The sequence below is a fragment of the Azolla caroliniana genome, unplaced genomic scaffold, assembly GCF_043228905.1.
Source record: "Azolla caroliniana isolate FFs.n. ecotype wild unplaced genomic scaffold, voAzoCaro1.0.p SCAF_9, whole genome shotgun sequence".
In the NCBI taxonomy this organism is placed as follows: Eukaryota; Viridiplantae; Streptophyta; class Polypodiopsida; order Salviniales; family Salviniaceae; genus Azolla; species Azolla caroliniana.
The window spans coordinates 13968019-13986458 of NW_028230444.1; the positions used below are offsets into that span (position 1 = coordinate 13968019).

The 18440-nt window shown below is 38.1% G+C and overlaps 1 protein-coding gene across 1 annotated transcript; it reads left to right on the forward strand.

Annotated features, from left to right (window-relative positions):
* Positions 1 to 657: 657 nt before the first annotated feature.
* LOC147860213 (50S ribosomal protein L34) lies at positions 658 to 13127 on the forward strand. Its single transcript, XM_087324163.1, has 4 exons — positions 658 to 879; positions 1382 to 1458; positions 2129 to 2240; positions 12928 to 13127. The coding sequence occupies exons 1-4, from the start codon at positions 698 to 700 to the stop codon at positions 13055 to 13057; spliced, it is 501 nt and encodes a 166-aa protein (XP_087180289.1). The 5' UTR covers positions 658 to 697; the 3' UTR covers positions 13058 to 13127.
* The last annotated feature ends 5313 nt before the right edge of the window (positions 13128 to 18440 follow it).

Sequence of the window (18440 nt, forward strand, 5' to 3'; positions counted from 1 at the left end):
TGTGTTGTGGAAGGTGTGTGTAGTTGTGAGAGAGAGAGAGAGAGAGAGAGAGAGAGAGAGAGAGAGAGAGAGAGAGAGAGAGAGAGAGAGAACATGGAGTTATACAGAAAACCAGAAAACTGTATTAACAGGGAGCAAGGATGAACCAACCAAACTACAAAGAGAAGGAGAAGGTGCTTATGTAGTCACCTTCTCTCTATGTTCTCTCACTACAACCACCTCTTAGAAAAGAGGTGGAGACTTAACTACCTATTGAATATGTGTCATGGGACTCAACTTCTATGACACTTAGTTAATAATACTAGGAGGTGGGTGTTCACACACTTGGGGTATTTCTAAGGCGAGTTCCCACACTAGGAAAGTTGAGTTTGATTCTCAACAATGGTAAATTCTTACACTAGCGAGCGATGACAAGGCTAATTAAAATGTATTAGACTATTGATCACTAAGTAAATAAGCACACTTGTTGATCACTACTTAGAATTCCGAACCTACTACTCGTCATACGCTATAACCGTGAACAAATTAATCATCATTTGGTAGCGTCGCGAATGAATTAAGCATTCTAGTTTAGAATTGAGAACCCGATGAATGAGATGAAAAACGAGTGGGACAAGCAAGAAACCCAAATTTGTTTTTGTTTTCGTGCTTTTATTGTTGATTTAAAAAGGAAGCAGAGGATTGATTGATATGGAAAATGATTGGAAAGATTTGGTCACCGTGTCCTGTTTATGCTAACTCTGCGTGCGGGAAGATGAATGCGTCATCGCAGGGTAACGACATAAGATCTGTGAAGATGGTGGTGACAGCAGAAGGCAATACAAGGTCAACTATGAAAACCCTGTTTGTGGAGATGGGTGTGGGCTATGACCAACATGGGTAAGGGCTTTGTATTGCTACATTTGTGTGTGTTCACAGAAAAGAAAACAGTTTGTCGACACGTGTTTTCACGTATGTATGCATATATGTATGTGATCATGTATTCGTAGATGAACTGTTCGTGTGCAAAGAAAGATATGTATGTATGTTTGTATATGTCCTTGTGTTGATAGAGATTATATGAGTGTACGTATATGTATGTATATGCATTTATGTATTTTTCTGGGAGAATAAGCCCCATGTATTGACAAAAACAGACAGAAAGACTGTATGTGTGTGTGTATGTATGTAATGTATGCATGCATGCATGCATGCATGTGTGTGTGTGTGTATGTATGTATGTATGTATGTATGTATGTATGTAATGTATGTATGTATGGATGTGTGTATGTATGTATGTAATGTATGTACGTATGTAATGTATGTACGTATGTAGTGTATGCATGCATGTATGTATGGACGGACACACACATGTTATATATAAATGTGTAAATGTGTGTAGCCAGGATATCACAGTTGCAGCAATGCGAGCTTGCCGAGATGCAATCCAGACAAATTCAATTCCGGCTTTCCGTTCAGGTTGGGGGTTGGTTTGCTTTCCCGTCAAGCCCAAACCACACATGCTCAATGCACTTTGAACTTTTTGTTGAATTTTGTATGTTTTATGCTCTTGGTTTTGAACACTTTTTTATTTGCTTTCCATTCGGAACTTTTGCTGTAACGGCAAACTTCTGATAACCTGCTTGAATGCATTTGGTTTTGATTTACATTAAAATAGTTTTACATGTTACTTTCATTCTGTTTCCCATACACAGTCAAACATTTATGGGGTTTGCTTTCCTTTTCCTTGAGCTCTTTTATATACTGTATGAAACTCAATTCAGTTTCTTATACATAGAAAAACATTCATGGGACTGCTTTCCAAATTTACGTGTGAAACACAATTTTGATTCTTTCCTTGTACTAGCACATATTGATTTTTCTTTTTGTACATTTATATTTCAAATACACTTCTGATCCTTGCTTAGTACAGACATTTCAGTTTGCTTTCCATTAAGAAGTTTTTACATGTGAATTGAGTGCTCCTTGATCTTTTAAACATACGTGTCGGCGGTTTGTAGTAATTTCGAAACTACATAATGTTTCAACATTGGTTGAAGAATTGAATGTCACAGTTGATCACATGTAGGCAGTTCCTCTTGATTGTGATGTTTACCATGAAGTTTTTTCTTTTTTGTTCTGCATTTAGGAGCAATCCCTGGTGTTGGTTCGAAAGACATGAAGTTAAAATTGAAACTTGGTGTGCCAAAACAAGTTCAAGAATCACTCGATATCAAGAAAGTGAAATCCGTTTTTCCATAGTAAGTACTGATGTTATTCTTACGTTTGTTAAGATTTGATTTAAGACGACTTTTAAATAATGTGTGCAAATGATCATAGGAGATCATAGACATATTAATGTATTAAAATGAAATGATCCAGAGTCCATAATACAATGAAAACTTAAGTTATTCCAGCAATTAATACAGCTAACATCTTAAACCTACAACTACGTCGTTACAGCATTTTATGCGTTGCTCTTTTTCTCTCCACTATAGCTTTACTTTAACCATTATGTACCTAGGAATATTTTACCCCTCCTATAAATGCATGGGTTACAAAACCCACATTTTTTTGTATTTTTGAAGGCTTTGATCCTTATAAAGAAAATAGTTCTTATTTACCTTATTTTAAAGCTATTTCTAGCTTCTTTTGCATCTTACAATTGTTCGTATTCATATATTTTTTCTCCTATTGAATAGCCAACCATTTGTTTCTTTGCTTTTTCCCATTCCATCCCTCCCACCCTACAGAAAGCCCTCTCCAAGCAGCCATATGTTGTCCCTCTTGATCTATCATTTAAGGAGCAGCAACTGTTGTGCACCTAGTTATAACAATCTGTTAATAGCTTTAGAGGAGGGATTCATGGCTTCCAATGCCACTGTTATCTCTTCAACCATTCCACAACTTCCGAAAGAGTCTATTGTAGATGGAAGCAACTATCTAGATTGGGAATTGCATGTGAGCCCAATCTTATGGCTGCTTTTGATGTTTCATCTTCAATACCTGCACAAGATGCTATTGACTCTTCGCTTGCCAAAGGTGGTGGTGCTCTTGCGTTCATGCTCTTCAACATCAAGCCTCAAGTTGCACATCAATTTCTCAGCAAAGATGACGAGACAACAAAAGAATTGTGGGATGCAGTCCAACAAAGGTATCATAGAGCCAATAAGGCTCAAATGATAGCTTTGGAGAACCAACTAGCCAATCTTCGAGTTTATGGTTGTAACATTATAGAGGTTATAATAAATTTTTCTTCTCCCCAAAAGCAGCTTGTTTCCTTATGAGGCGTTTTGTGACACAATTTCCCTTCTTTCCAATACTCCCTGTTTGAAAAAATTGGTAGGGGTGTTACAAGATAGGGTTGTGAGGGGAACTAGCACTTCTAGTTCTAGAGAGACTTCTCCATGTTAAAGGTAAAGGAAAATGGAATTCCTCTATGAACAATTGTAGATCTTCTCAATACTTCCTCTTTGAAAACATTGGTTGTTACAAGATAGGGCTATGAGGCGAACTAGCACTTCTAATTCTAAATAGACTCTTCTCCATGTTAAACGTAAAGGCAAATGGAAGGCGTCTATGAACAATTGTAAATCTTCTTCCCAATACTCCCGCTTTGAATTCAAAACATTGGTAGGGATGTTACAAGATAGCGTTGTGAGGCTAGCACTTCTAATTCTCCATGCTAAAGGTAAAGGAAAATGGAATGCCGCCATGAACAATTGTAAATCTTCTTCAAAACCAGCCAACAATCCAGCCCACAAAGAGCTTACATGCCATTATTATAGCTATAAAGGCCACATCCAGGCTGATTGTAGGAAATAGAAAAGGGATAATGCCAACCTTAACCAACTGCAAGCTCACACCTAGATTTAACACTATTCATACATCCAAAGAAACTAATTTCTTAGGCATCTGCGCTAATTTTTCCTCTAAGATTAACCAAAGCACATCCTCTCTTGATGATTGGACTGTGAATAGCGGTTGCACAAGTCATATAACTCATGACAAATCTATCTTGTGTGATATACACCCACCCAACTCACAAATTTCTATTGGAGTGCATTGAGTCTTGAAGTTTCATGCATGAGTAATGTATTTTTTTAGTTCTTCTAGTCAATAACCAACTATTATTCAAAATGTCTTACATGTACCTCATCTTTCAGCTGACCTACTGGCAGTTTCTTGTATTATTGAACAAGGTTATTGTGTCTATTTTGAACTCTCTAACTTGGAGGTGATTGACATGAACAACCTACAAATTTTTGCTATTGACAAAAATGAAGCTGTCTTATGTCATCTTAACAGCTTCAACAGCTCATTACAATCCGCCAATTCTCATCTATAAATTCTTCATGGAAGTTATGCGTTGGTAGCTCAAGAAGATTTTCAGTTGTGGCATGCTTTTTACTTTGGGTACCTCAACTGTGACTTTCTTCGAAAACTCTCTCCATATCAAATGGTGCATAGAATTCCTCTTTTCAATGTCTCCGATATCTCATGTGTGGCTTGTATACATGGGAAGCACTACCGCAAACGTTTTCTTGCAAAAGCTACCCGTTGTGCCACATCCATATTGGAGTTAGTGCATATGGATTTATGTGGTCCAAAGAGACAGGCAACTCAAAGGCTTTTAATATTTCATGCTTACATTGATGATTTCTCATGCAAAGTGTGGTCTAATTGCTTTCAGCTAAATCTGACGCATTCTCTAAGTTACAAGAATGGGCGTCTAGTTGAAACAGAAACCTCAAGGTTTGAAAAATCAAATCTGAGAATGGTGGTGAGTTTATTTCACATGCCTTCCATAACTTTTGTTCACTAAGTCATACACCGAAGAGGCATTTACGGGTCACACATCCGCTGTTTTTCACCTTCTTCTATTTGGATACGATGCATATATTCAAATTTTCAGAAATTAAGCAGACTAAAATTGAGCCCAAGAGCAAGAAACGGTAGTTTCTGGGTATAGCAGACATTCTAAGGCATATTGACTATGGGATCCTCAAATCAAATCCCTTGTCATTTCCAGAGATGTTGTTTTTTAGAGTCATAATCTAACAACTCAAGAATCATTCCATAATTTGTCGTGGAGGTTCCATCTCCATCCTCTACTTCAGCTGTCCCATGTTCATCCTCAGCTACTATTTGAACTACTGAAAGCTCATCCTCTCAGCCAACTTGTCCTATTCAACCCTCATCTCCTGCCCCTCAAGAACCTATCCCTTTGCATACTGTAACTTCTGTGATGGCTATGACAAACACTTGTGATTTACATCTTTCTGATGTTGATCTTCCTTAGCAGGCTTGATTAGTTGCAAAAGTGTATATTACCAAGCGGAAGGAGTAGACTATGAGGAGACATTTGCGTTAATGAAAAAGTATGCTTCTATTTGTTGTGGCCTACAACTTGTTGCCCACTTCAATTAGTTTATATTCCAAATGGATGTCAAGTTTGCCTTTTTGAATGGTGACCTAATGGAAGAGGTTTATGTGGAGCAGCCGCCTGGTTTTGAGATTTCAGGTCAGCGAGGTATGATTTCTGAAGAAATTTCATATATGACTTGAAACATGATCCCAAGGATTGGTCTTACAAGATCAATCAATTCTTTCTTTCGTTTTTTTGGATTTCAATGATGTTCTGCTGATAGCAATCTCTATGTCCTCCCTTAAGATGGCTTGATGTGTCCAGTTATTATATATGTAGATGACTTACTTATTATAGCTTCTTTTGAAACCAAGATAGAGCAGCTTCGCAATAAGCTAAAAGAGACATTTGAAATAATTGATTTAGGGCTTTTATATTTACTTCTTGTGCTAAATCACATGGAGTCATATTTCTCAGCCAGCATAGGTATCTTCCACAACTTCTTGAAACCTATGGCATGATTGGCTGCAAGCCCCTTTCTTGTCCCATGGATCTGCAATCCTAGCTTTCTCTTGAAGAACATTCACCCTTTTTGAAGGTAGTACAAAGTACATCCTCATTCATCTTACCTACACAAGGCCTGATTTGTGCTACAATTTAAGTTTTCTCAGCCAGTCCGCAAATGCTCCATCCGTAGTGCATTGGAAAGAAGCCATCCGTGTTCTTTGCTACTTAGCAGGCACGGATGACTATGGCCTTCCATTCAGAGGCATTGAATTAATTGGTTAGTTGGATGCTGATGGGGCAGCACGAGGATTAGGGTTTAGGTCAAAAACAGAGAGGGAGAGAGTCTGAGTGAGAGAGAGAGATGCACGCTGTCTTGGGTACAAAAGAGTGTACCTCTTTTTTGGTTTTTAGATATTATGTATATACAACTCAAAAGTGTGCTACGAGTGCGTTCACACTCGTGCACTAATAAAAGGCACGATGGCCCTTTATTCCCAACAACCTCCCACCTAAAGGCAATGTGCCGTGAGAAGAAAAAAACAAAAAAAAAGTCAGCTAAGTCCAAGTATGTACAAAGCTGAACTACATACATACATCTATCCAACTCCCATCATCTGTCGGCAATGAGCAAATCCCTCAGCTGGAAGACCCTTCGTGAGAAGATCTGCAGGATTATTATTTGTATGTACTTTGACAAGCTCAATGTTCTTGCTGTCAAGTACATCTCTGATGAAGTGATACTTCACCTCTATGTGCTTCGTCTTTGCATGAAAGACGGGATTTTGAGCTAGCATGATAGCACTCTGGCTGTCACAATGAAGAATAGGTAACTCTGTAATGCCAAGATCTCTCACTAGATATGAAAGCCATAAAGCCTCTTTGCATGCCTCAGTGGCAGCAACATACTCTGCCTCTGTATTAGACAATGCAACACACTTCTGTAGTCTGGAGATCCAAGAGACCGCTCCTCCTATGAAAGTAAACACATACCCAGAAGTAGACTTCCTGCAGTCTGCGTGACCAGCATAGTCCGCATCCATAAAACCAACGACAGATGCCTTTTGCTTTCCAAAGCAAATACACAAGTCCTTTGTGCCTTTGAGGTATCTCATAATACCTTTCACCGCTTCCCAATGCTTTTTGCCGGGATTTGCCATATACCTACTAACCACTCCCACTGCAAAGGCAATATCAGGGCGTGTAGCAACCATCGCATATATCAAACTGCCAACGGCAGAAGCATATGGAACTTTAGCCATTTCAGCCTTCTCATCATCAGATGTAGGGCTGTCTTCTGCACTGAGTTTCAAATATGGAGGCATTTTAGACAGGAAAATGTGCCCGCTGTACAGCAGCAAACACCTGCTGTAAAATTACCTGCAAATGCAGAAAATGAGGTTGGAAATGCTTTTTGCCAGGATTTGCCATATACCTACTAACCATTCCCACTGCAAAGGCAATATCAGGGCGTGTAGCAACTATCGCATATATCAAACTGCCAACGGCAGAAGCATATGGAACCTTAGCCATTTCAGCCTTCTCATCATCAGATGTAGGGCTGTCTTCTGCACTGAGTTTCAAATATGGAGGCAATGGAACCCCAATTGTTTTCCCCCCCTCCATATTGAAACGCTGCAAAACCTTAGAGATATACTCCTGCTGAGATAGAAAGAGTACCCCTTTCGATCGGCTTCGGAGTATTCGCATGCCAAGGATGTGATTTGCATCACCAAGATCCTTCATATCAAAGCTGCCATGAAGGCTTTGCTTCAATGAATTCAAGGCATGAACATCCTTGCCAGCAATCAACATATCATCAACATACAAAACCAAGATAATCAGGCTGCCATCTCCTGCCTTCTTGGTGTACAAGCAATGGTCCACTTGACTTCTATGAAAACCTTGAGACTGCATAAATGCATCAAATTTATGATACCATTCTCTTGGTGCTTGTTTCAACCCATACAAACTCCTTTTGAGCTTAAAAACCATCTTCTCTTTGCCTTTAGTGACAAAACCTTCAGGCTGCTGCATATATATGTCTTCATGCAGATCGCCATGTAAAAAGGCGGTCTTCACATCCATCTGTATGAGCTCCATATCTTCAGCTGCAACTAAGCCCAAAATGATTCTTAATGTAGTCATCTTGACTACAGGCGAGAAGATCTCATCAAAATCAACTCCATATTCCTGCTTGTATCCGTTTGCAACCAATCTTGCTTTGTACTTTGGCGAGGAATCAGAAATGACCTTCATTTTATAAACCCATTTGCATGGAAGTGTTTTCTGCCCTTTAGGCAATTGCACCAAATCCCAAGTATCATTTTTCTCAAGAGATTCCATCTCTGACAACATGGCTTTATACCATTTCTTATTGTCCTGTCTGTCCATTGCTTCCTTGAAGCAAGTCGGTTCACCACAATCAGTTACCATGACATAATCAGCCACATTGTTTGCATCAGGAACAAATCTGTCAGGCTGTCTAGTAACTCTAGACGATCTCCTAACCCAATGCTTATTGTTTGGTAGCTGTTGAGCCTGCAAATCATCATTTCCAATTTGCAGTCCAGGCATTACAGCCTGCAAATCAGCATTCACAGCTTGCTGTTCTAGCTGTTCCTGCACATTTGGTGGCTCATCATTATTGGCAAAGACTGGCTGATCATTTCCAACCTCATTTTCTGCATTTGCAGGTAATTTTACAGCAGGTGTTTGCTGCTGTACAGCGGGCACATTTTCCTGTCTAAAAGGTATTTCTTCTCGGAATACAACCCTACGTCCTTCCCCAGTCCTTCCCCAGTCTTTTCGGGTTGTTTATGCATGCGATTTTCCCGGAAGATAACATCATTGCTGCGTACTATTTTTCTTTTCTTGGGATCCCACAATCTATACCCCATTTCACCCTCGTCACCGTATCCTAGGAAAATACATCTGCAGGACTTTGGCTCAAGTTTGTTGCGTTGTTCTTTACGAATGTGCACAAAAGCCTCACAGCCAAACACTCTCAAGTGAGCATATGAAGGTGGCTTGCCCGACCACACTTCTTGGGGTATTCCCCCTCCCAAAGACCTGTTAGGTGACCGATTAATCAAGTGAACAGCTGTCATAACAGCCTCTGCCCAAAAACCATGGGGTAACGCAGCATGAGACAGCATAGTACGAACCTTATCTTGAATAGTCTGATTCATACGCTCTGCAACTCCATTTTGGGGTGGATTATAAGGGGCAGTGAGTTCCCTCTTTATCCCTTTGCTGTCACAAAATGCTTGAAAAGCCTTGGACACATATTCCCCACCATTGTCAGAGCGAAGACGCTTAAGTGTCTTATCAATTTGATTCTCAACTAATGCCAAAAATGTTCGAAATTTGTCGAGCACTTCATCCTTGCTACGAATAGGGTAAACCCATACCTTCTGTGTAGCATCATTGACAAAAGTGACTAAGTATTTCTTTCCCCCTAATGATAGCCCTGGCATCTAACATACATCTGAATGTACTAACTCAAGCGGGGATGACTTCAGCGAAAGACACTTTTTATGAGATGTTTGTACATGTTTACCATAAATGCAATGATCACAATGTTCAAAATCAGCATAACGAAGACACGGCAAGTAACCCAAACGAGAAAGTACTTTCATACCAGTTTCACTCATGTGTCCCAACCGGCCATGCCACAAAGAAACACTAGGCTGCTCGGTTATGGCAACAACATGGTCACTCACACTAGATACATGGAGAGGATACAAAGTATCACTTTTACTACCCTTGGCAATAACTCTAGATCCCTTGCAAATCTTCCATTTCCCATCACCAAAGGTTGTGTGAAATCCATCATCATCTAGCTGTCCTGTGCTAATCAAACTCTTCTTGAGCTGAGGTACATGCCGTACATGCTGAAGTGTGAAAGCAGAACCATGCTGAAACTGTAATTGCACAGTGCCAATACCTGCAATTTCACATGCATAGTTGTCCCCAAGATGGACAACACCATGTCGACCCCCTATGTAATCTGAAAACCACTCACGATGAGGGGTGACGTGAAAAGAAGCACCGGAATCGAGTATCCAAGTGTGCATGTCACCATCCGTATCTGCAAGTAAAGCATGTTCTCTATGGCATGATGAAACAAAGAGTACACCATTTCCACTATCACTATCATGAGTGACTACATTCACCTCTTCACTTTTAGTATTGCCTTTCCTAAGTTGAGTGTCTCTCTTTTCTTCTATGAAATCATCTATCTTCTTGCCCTTTCCTTTCTCATTCTTCCATTTGAAACAATCACGTTTAAAGTGACCCTTTTTGCCACAGTGATGGCATTCTACATCTTTACCACGTGATTTACTACGGCCATAACTATCAGATTTGCCTCTTTGTTGTGACCTACCCCTCATATGCAATGCACTAGAGGACTTATTGGATGCATTATTTTGTCGACTCATCTCTTCCATGAGTAGAGAACTCTCTACATCGGCATAAATAAGCATCGCATTTGAATTGCTCATAGCAGTCCTGAAAGTATCCCAACTTTTTGGCAAGGTGTAAAGTAAAAACGTGGCCTTAAACTCATCATCAATGATGAATTTCAAGGCAATCAATTGGCTGAAAATGGAATTGAACTCACTTAGGTGAGTTGACATGGGTGTGCCCTCTATCATACGCAAATCCATAAGTTTCTTAAGCCAATAAACTTTGCTAGCTGCCGTCTTTTAGGCATACAGTTCCTCTAGTCTAATCCATATAGAATAGGCGGAGTCCAAACCTTCGATATTAGAAAGCAAGGCATCAAAAATCGACAACTCAATAGTCGAGCATGCAAGCTCATTCAACTCTTGCCAATCATCTTCGTCCATATCTATAGGCTTTACCCCTTTGACTTTTATAGGCTTTGCATGCTTCTTTTGCAACAGGATGTTGTAGCACTGCTTTTTCCAAACTGCAAAGTTATGTGCACCCTCAAGCTTCTTGATGTGCATAAGGTGGCTACTTTCACTGCTGCTAGTCATGATTTTAGCCCAAACAGAGGACCAAACCTGTACTGCAGAAAACGTGACCTGCTCCGCAGAAACCCTAAACTTTACTCTGCAGAAACCCTAATCTCTGCTTTGCAGAAAACCATAATCCCTGCTCTGCAGAAAACCATAATCTCTGCTCTGCAGAAAACCCTAAACTCTGCTCTGCAGAAAACCTTAAACTCTGCCTGCAGAAAACCCTAAACCTTGGCTCTGATACCAGTTTGAAGGTAGCACGAGGATTAGGGTTTAGGTCAAAAACAGAGAGGGAGAGAGTCTGAGTGAGAGAGAGAGATGCATGCTGTCTTGGGTACAAAAGAGTGTACCTCTTTTTTGGTTTTTAGATATTATGTATATACAACTCAAAAGTGTGTTACGAGTGCGTTCACACTCGTGCACTAATAAAAGGCACGATTGCCCTTTATTCTCAACAGTATAGACCGAAGACGATCGAGATTTGGCAATTGCTTTTAGCTTGGCTCAGAATTGATTTCTTGGAAATCCAATAAACAAAATTCAGTTTCCTCTTTGTCTACCAAAGCTGAATATCGTGTGTATTTGCATGCATGGTGTGAAATCTTATGGTTAAGACAAATACTTGACCATCTTAGAATTCTACAAGACAGTCTTATTCGAGTTTCACCGATAGCCAAAGTACTTGTGCATTAGCACACAATTCCTCCCATGATAGGACTAAACACTTTGAAGTTCACAACCATTTTGTTGATGAGTTAATAGCTAATCAGATAATCAGATTAGACTATTCTTGCACTTGGGAAAATGTGGACTTGATTTCTCAGTGATAGCCAAAGTGCTTGTGCATTAACACACAATTCCTCCTTCCATGGTAGGACTAAACAGATTGAATTTCACTCTACCATTTTGTTCATGAGTTTATCACTAATCAGATCATCAGATTGACTATTGTTCCACTCAGGAAAATGTGGTTGACCTCTTTACCAAGCCCCTTCTTAGGGACACTATTTATCAACTCCTTACTCATCTCAATGTTGGTGCACCGTTCAGGAGCTGAGGGGTGTTGGGAGGGTGGCAACCTTAGAACTGATCTCTCTTTTGCACCCTCTATCCATGTTTTCTCTCTCTAGATTTACTTAATTCCAACATTATTACAGTTGACTTTTTAAACAAACTACTACATCACAATATTTAATGCATTGTTCTTTTTCTCGTTGCTACTCTGTTACTTTTAATTCGTGTTCCTAGGAATATTTCATCCCTTTTCATAAATGCATGGGCTACAAACCCAGTCTCAGTTTTGTATTTAAAAGCTTTTAGCGTCACGAAGTAATATAGTTCTTGTTTAGCTTATTTTTAAGCTGCTGCTTTGGCATCTTGCCACTGCTCATAGGAGTTTTCTCGCAAAGACCTCCCAACAAAAATTTAGTGTATTTTGCTTCGTTCCCCATATACTCATTGGATTGAGTGGCATATCTGCTTGTGCTAAGGAGGTTAAATTGTACATCCGTCAGACATTAAATAACCTATGGATCATTATTGAATCAGAAAAAAACAATTAACAAATGATGATGAAGTTTAAAAATTTGTTTATATAAAAATCAGTTAATTACAGACAATTACCTGTTTGTTGCATATCAAATTTTATATGAAAACCAACAATGATCTTTAGGTATGTTGATGATATCTCATATATGACTGCTATCATTCTTTTAATGTCTTATCCACTAATACAAATATTTTGTACATCTGATTACAACACAAGGATGGAAAATGATTGCTTTAAATAAGTATAAAAGACAATGATTAAGAAAGAAATCTACCAAAATATTCAACAAATTTTGGTCTCAGGTAATTGTTCGACTTCACACCATTCCATATTAAAATTCCATTTCACAAACTTTCATGGGAGACATTTGTTTTATTGACGATTATTGATTAAAAAAGAAACCTAAACCAATATTCAACAAATTTTGGTCTAGTTAACTGTTTGAACTCGTAACTTCTTTGTTTGACCATTTTTAACGTTCCATATTAATATTTCATTTGACAAACATTCATTGGGAGACCATTTGTTTGGTTTAGTGGCGAAATAATTGATGTGGAGGTAGTGGATGGTGGCTTGATATGCTCAAGTGGTGTTATATTGGAGGAAATGGGTGACAAAAATGATGATTGGTATGTAGTAAATGCAGCAGTTTATGTTGGTTATTAGCTAATGAAAGGAAATGAATGTATATGGAGAATGATTACAATTAAATTTCAGTTGACATAACTTTTGAAGATTTAAAGTTGCTTTATTGTAAAAGCTCTATATATATCTCAAGGCTTGCCTAGCATATTATTATGGAATAGTATTCTTAACGATATGTACACTTTTTAAAATATCATTTAAAAATAGATAATTTCCTTGCATTGGAAGTGGTTTCACATCATGTCCTATTGGCAACATGGCAGTGGTAGTTATTGGTAAGTGGAATGAGTGGAATAATATTATTAACGATATTTACATTCTTCAAAATAACATTTAAACTAGATAAACTCCTCGTGTTAGAGGTGGTTTCACATTGTGTCCCATTGGCAACATGACAATGATCGGTATTAGTGAAATCAGTGATCTCATTCCACTATGGACAAACTGCACTAGATACGAAATCATGTTAGGAATTTCATTATAAATAGTTGGACGACAATAGTTAAACACAACTATTGAAGATTCATAAACATAATACATCATTTTGCACAATATTTTACATTGATTTTAGATGTTTGTTCTCAGAAGTTTTTAAGTTGATAATTTCTTATCCTCAATAGCAGTAATTTGCAATTGGATTTCCAAATATAATTTCGTACTTCTGATTGCAATAGGGGTTTTGCCAACTTTGTTGCTCTACATATTGTTGAGAAATTTGGCAATCTAGATGCTTTATATACATTTTTCTTTTGTTTGAGACATTGGTAATTTCAAACCCAATAGATTTGATTGTTTATGGTAGGTGTATGGGTAAAGATGATTTTATTACAAGAGTCTCTTGGTCAAAGTGATATTTATCTTAATTAATTTCTCATCATATTTCCTTGCATAACAACCCGCCCTAACCTCTCTAAATTTCTTTGCTAACGTATAGCAATGGGTTCAGTTTTAGCTCAAACCAAACCGAACCAAACCGTTAAGCTTTGGTTTAACGGTTTATCGGTTCCAAAAAAATGTAATGGTTTTGGGTTGGTTCGGGTTATAAATAAACGTTTCGGTTTGGTTCTTTTATACTCAAGTTTATTGGTTGATAGGTTTGGCTTAAAGGTTTATGGGTTTATGGGCAACATGAAATCTCAAGTCGTGATTTACTTGGCAATGCTAATGGCATTTGCAATATTTGAATATGAACTTGAATGTAAGTTATGAATCATGATGTAACAAGGTGAAAGAAAGCTTGTAGAGGGTGGGAACAATCATTGGCTCTAGACCTTCCCTAGTTTTTGGTGCCAAGATTTTGGTTGATAAGCTTGTTCTTGGAGACCAAACATGCAAATGTCATGTTGCTAGATTGGATCAGAAATGACTATTGTAAGTTAATGTGTCATGTTAGCCATCTTTTTATGCCATTATCTTTCTTCGTCAACATCTCTTTTCAACCGTAAAATAATTACTTCCCACCTCTTCTTGGTTAGAAAGCCTCCGATATCCTCTCTTTATTATTATTGATTATTTTTGGTAAAGCATACAATTATATTAACTGCATGTAAAACCCATCATTGTAACCATTTAGCCCTCTCTATTTAGGTAGAGAGACATTCTCTAAAACATCAAAAGACTCAAATATGCAACTATCCATTCTCCATACCGAAAAGTGCCACATAAGAACATCTTTCAACTTCCTAATATATGCACTAACTCCATGTCTACCATCAAACATGAAATCATTACTTGTATTCCAATCATGTTGCAACCCCAATAACATAAGAATTGGAACACGATCTCCATCTCATCATTTGGGTGATTTTGAACATATTGAGTAAAGACCCATTGTATGGGCCTCAATGTACAATGGGTCAAAACTAGTCAAATTTGTGATGGATACTTCCAATGGGATGGTACAAGGAAAATGTGCTAGATGTTGAACCTAATGGTAGCTCCCCAATCTCCACATATACCCTTGTAGAAAATGGTAATTGGGAATGCCAACCATGTTGTAACATCTTCCACCACCTTGAATTTGACTTACATACATTGCACTCCATCTTTCTTTTGTCTGAGAGCCAAATAATGAAGCCATTCAATTATGAACAATGTATTCGTTTGTCCTTGAGAATCAAATCAATCCCTTCAAACACCAATCCACCCAAGGAGTGTTATATGTCGGCCTCGATAGAGATCCATGCAATAAAGTTATGCTTTGCAACTTTTTTCAAATAAACCCATAATGTGGGGAACTAAAAAAAAACTTATCTCATCTTGAATTCTAACCTTTGAAATTAAACATCAATCACATCATCCAACCCTATCACCCCTAATTGCAACAAAAAACTGAACTCAGATATGAATTTCTCCTTTCCTTACCAATATAACAATTTCAAGAAAGACGTAATCCCTTCTATAATGAATTGCATTGTTGTCTCCTAGATTACGGTGCCCATTCAAAATATGTCGATTGGATGATGGTTGAGCACGTGAGAATGTCAAAATTTAAAAGGAATGATTCCATTAACCAAGTGCCACCATCATGCTTAAATCTTTGTCCTTCCATGTATCAATCCATCAATATCCATAAAGCATACGAACCCATCATTGATCTGGTCAAAACATATCTCTCACTAATGAAAACCATCTATCATCAAATGCATATCCAAATTCAAAACACCACCAGCACCTAGTCGTTTGCAAGTAGCTAAATGATCCTATGAAATCCATATAATCCCCCTCCTATTGTTTTTATGTCAAAACATGATTTGAAGAGGTTGCAATATCTCTTATAATTCCTTAGTAAGCAAAGGCAAAAAATATAATGTCATGGGTTTCATAATACGTTGTACCACTTTATGTTGTACATGGCCATGATTGAGTCTTCTAATACATAAACTTGATCCTCAACTTACACTCGATCCATTCAAGTAAGTGCATGTTTGGCACATTAACCCCCAATGGAAACCCAATTGTCTAAATATTGAATGTTGTTAGCCACTAACCCCTACCATCCCAAACTTTCTATATTAGTTTCAATGGGGGAGACAATATGTGGCTTTTGCAAATTTATTCAACTCTTCCATATTCTTTTCAAGGTTTTTGTTTGTCTTATAAAATCATAAAGGAATCATCAATCAAGGTTTATGCCACTAATTGTCCTCTAGAAGGAAGGTGCAAACCCACAATATCACCACATGTCTCTAGAGACAATAACATTACTAACAAAGGATGAGGGACAATGGCAAATAACAATGGTCTATGTGGGCATCCTTGTTGCATTGATCTAGTGACAATTTTTTGAGTGACTCTATTAAACATAAAACAAGATGTTGCATTTTGACCAAGTAGAAAGTTATGCATCACTCGTTGAAAAGTCATATATTATGCAATATTTCTACCTGCAATAAAGTCATATTGAGTTGGATGAATAATTTGAGGCAACTAGTTCACTAATTTGGAAATAACTTATACAATAATCTTATTAAGGAAATAAGTCTCAATCGACTAAATGGCCCAAGAGATGGTATCTTTGGTATAAATTTAATTACTCCCACTTCTAACCCTTAAACATAATGTTAGCATCCCAACATTGTTGAAAGTTGAAACATGTGGGTAAATGGCTTGTTGAGCAAATAAGCATATTTCTCATTTGTTACCATCCCAACTTAGACTTCAACCATTTGAGGGTGAAACAATACCTTTCCAACCTCTTCTTTTTGAAAATCATTATCCAATTCCTTACAAAGGGTGTACTAAGCCAAGTGTTATGACCCTAAAACATGGGGGTCTCAAAACGATCTCGAAACAGGGTTGGGACAAGAGATATCGAGCCAAAACTATGATTAATTATCATTAATACTTAATCATAGCAATTATAAGAAGGTTTTATCACAAGCTTCTTGGAGCTAACTAATATTAAGGAGCTTGATACGAGAGAGTGAGTAAATTAGGAAATCGAGGTATAAATCAAAATGAGTAGAAGCTCCTCCATATAAGTCTAAGGGGTGGTTGTTGGGTTACCCCAATCGTTATGCCAAAAGGTGACTCGTAGGTTACCCAAACCATTATGTTAAGAGGTGGTTGTTGGGCTCCCTTGGCATTGGGCCAAAAATGGCCGTTGAGGCTAGCCCTTGAGCTAGCCATTGGGGCTAGTTGTTGGACTAGCTGTGGAGCAATCCCAAGTGGGATTGCCCGTTGGGATTGGGTTATCCTAGCCCAAGGTGGCGCTAGGATTTGGATTGGGACCAAGATTTGGACTAGGACTAGGTTCTTTCTTGGGTCCCCACTTAGGTTGGGACTCATGCCTGTGTGGGACTGTCCCAACCCAAACCCTACTTGGGTTATGCTCGTGTCAACTCCGATCGGGACTTCGTGGGTGTGTGCCAACTCGTTTTGAGGTCCCTTGGTTCCTTCGTGACTCACTTTGGGGCTCATTTTGGCTTGGCACTGTTTAGGGACACCACAAAGGGCCTCACTCATAACACATTCAATTATATTATAAAATTCATGTCATCTCACACATAACACATTGAATTACATGATAACATTCATTGGTAAAGTTCTTGAACATCGAGAGTCACTACTCACTTTCACACGTATCACGTGAAATGTAATATTTTTAGTTTCGTAGGTCATATTTGACCTCTGAAGACGATGCTATAATCTCTCTCTCTCTCTCTCTCTCTATATATATATATATATACATACATACATACATATATATATACATATATATATCACACACAACAATCAAGAATATGCTTGATTATAGACTATCCAAACAAACTTGGAACATAGGATGCAAGATACAAAAACCTACAACAACAAAATCCTCTCATCTAGCTAAGTGGTGACATTATGAAATGGTTTAAGAGATGGGGAGTAAACAATCTATTAGAGATCTCAAGTGTTGTTATGAAGTATGTGATCTTTGAGGATAGATCACCAAAGGCATTAAGGATGAAGTCACAAGATGCCAAAATGTCGAATTTCGAAGATTAGATTGCAAATATTAATCCTCAATATTGGCCCCAATACAAGAGAAAAAAATCCCAAAATGTATCCAATTGCATCTCTACCTCCATGACCCTTGGCTCTTGGAGAGCTGTAACACTTCTTTGAACTTGCTCATGCATGTTAGGTGTTGAGTTGGCATCATCACCCAAATATGAAGATATGTAAGGTATGCAATTAAAAACCTAGTGGAGGATGAATATCACTTACTTATCATATGCTCAAAATATAAGGTAATTTGCAAGAAATATGATGACTTATTTAATGGGCATGATAATGTGAGTGTCATACTCAAATTTCTATCAAGAAGGGTAAGGACATATGTGCATGCATTCTTTTCACTGTTAAGAATTAGGTAATTAAGCAAGGGTTAATTAGTACCTAATTATATGATGAAGCAGTA

Excerpts from the sequence above, each read along its gene's own strand:
- LOC147860213 (XM_087324163.1), top strand. The coding sequence starts at position 698 with ATGATTGGAAAGATTTGGTCACCGTGTCCTGTTTATGCTAACTCTGCG. Across the intron at positions 880-1,381 it reads GTGGGCTATGACCAACATGG|CCAGGATATCACAGTTGCAG; the intron begins GTAAGGGCTTTG and ends AAATGTGTGTAG. Across the intron at positions 1,459-2,128 it reads AATTCCGGCTTTCCGTTCAG|GAGCAATCCCTGGTGTTGGT; the intron begins GTTGGGGGTTGG and ends TTCTGCATTTAG.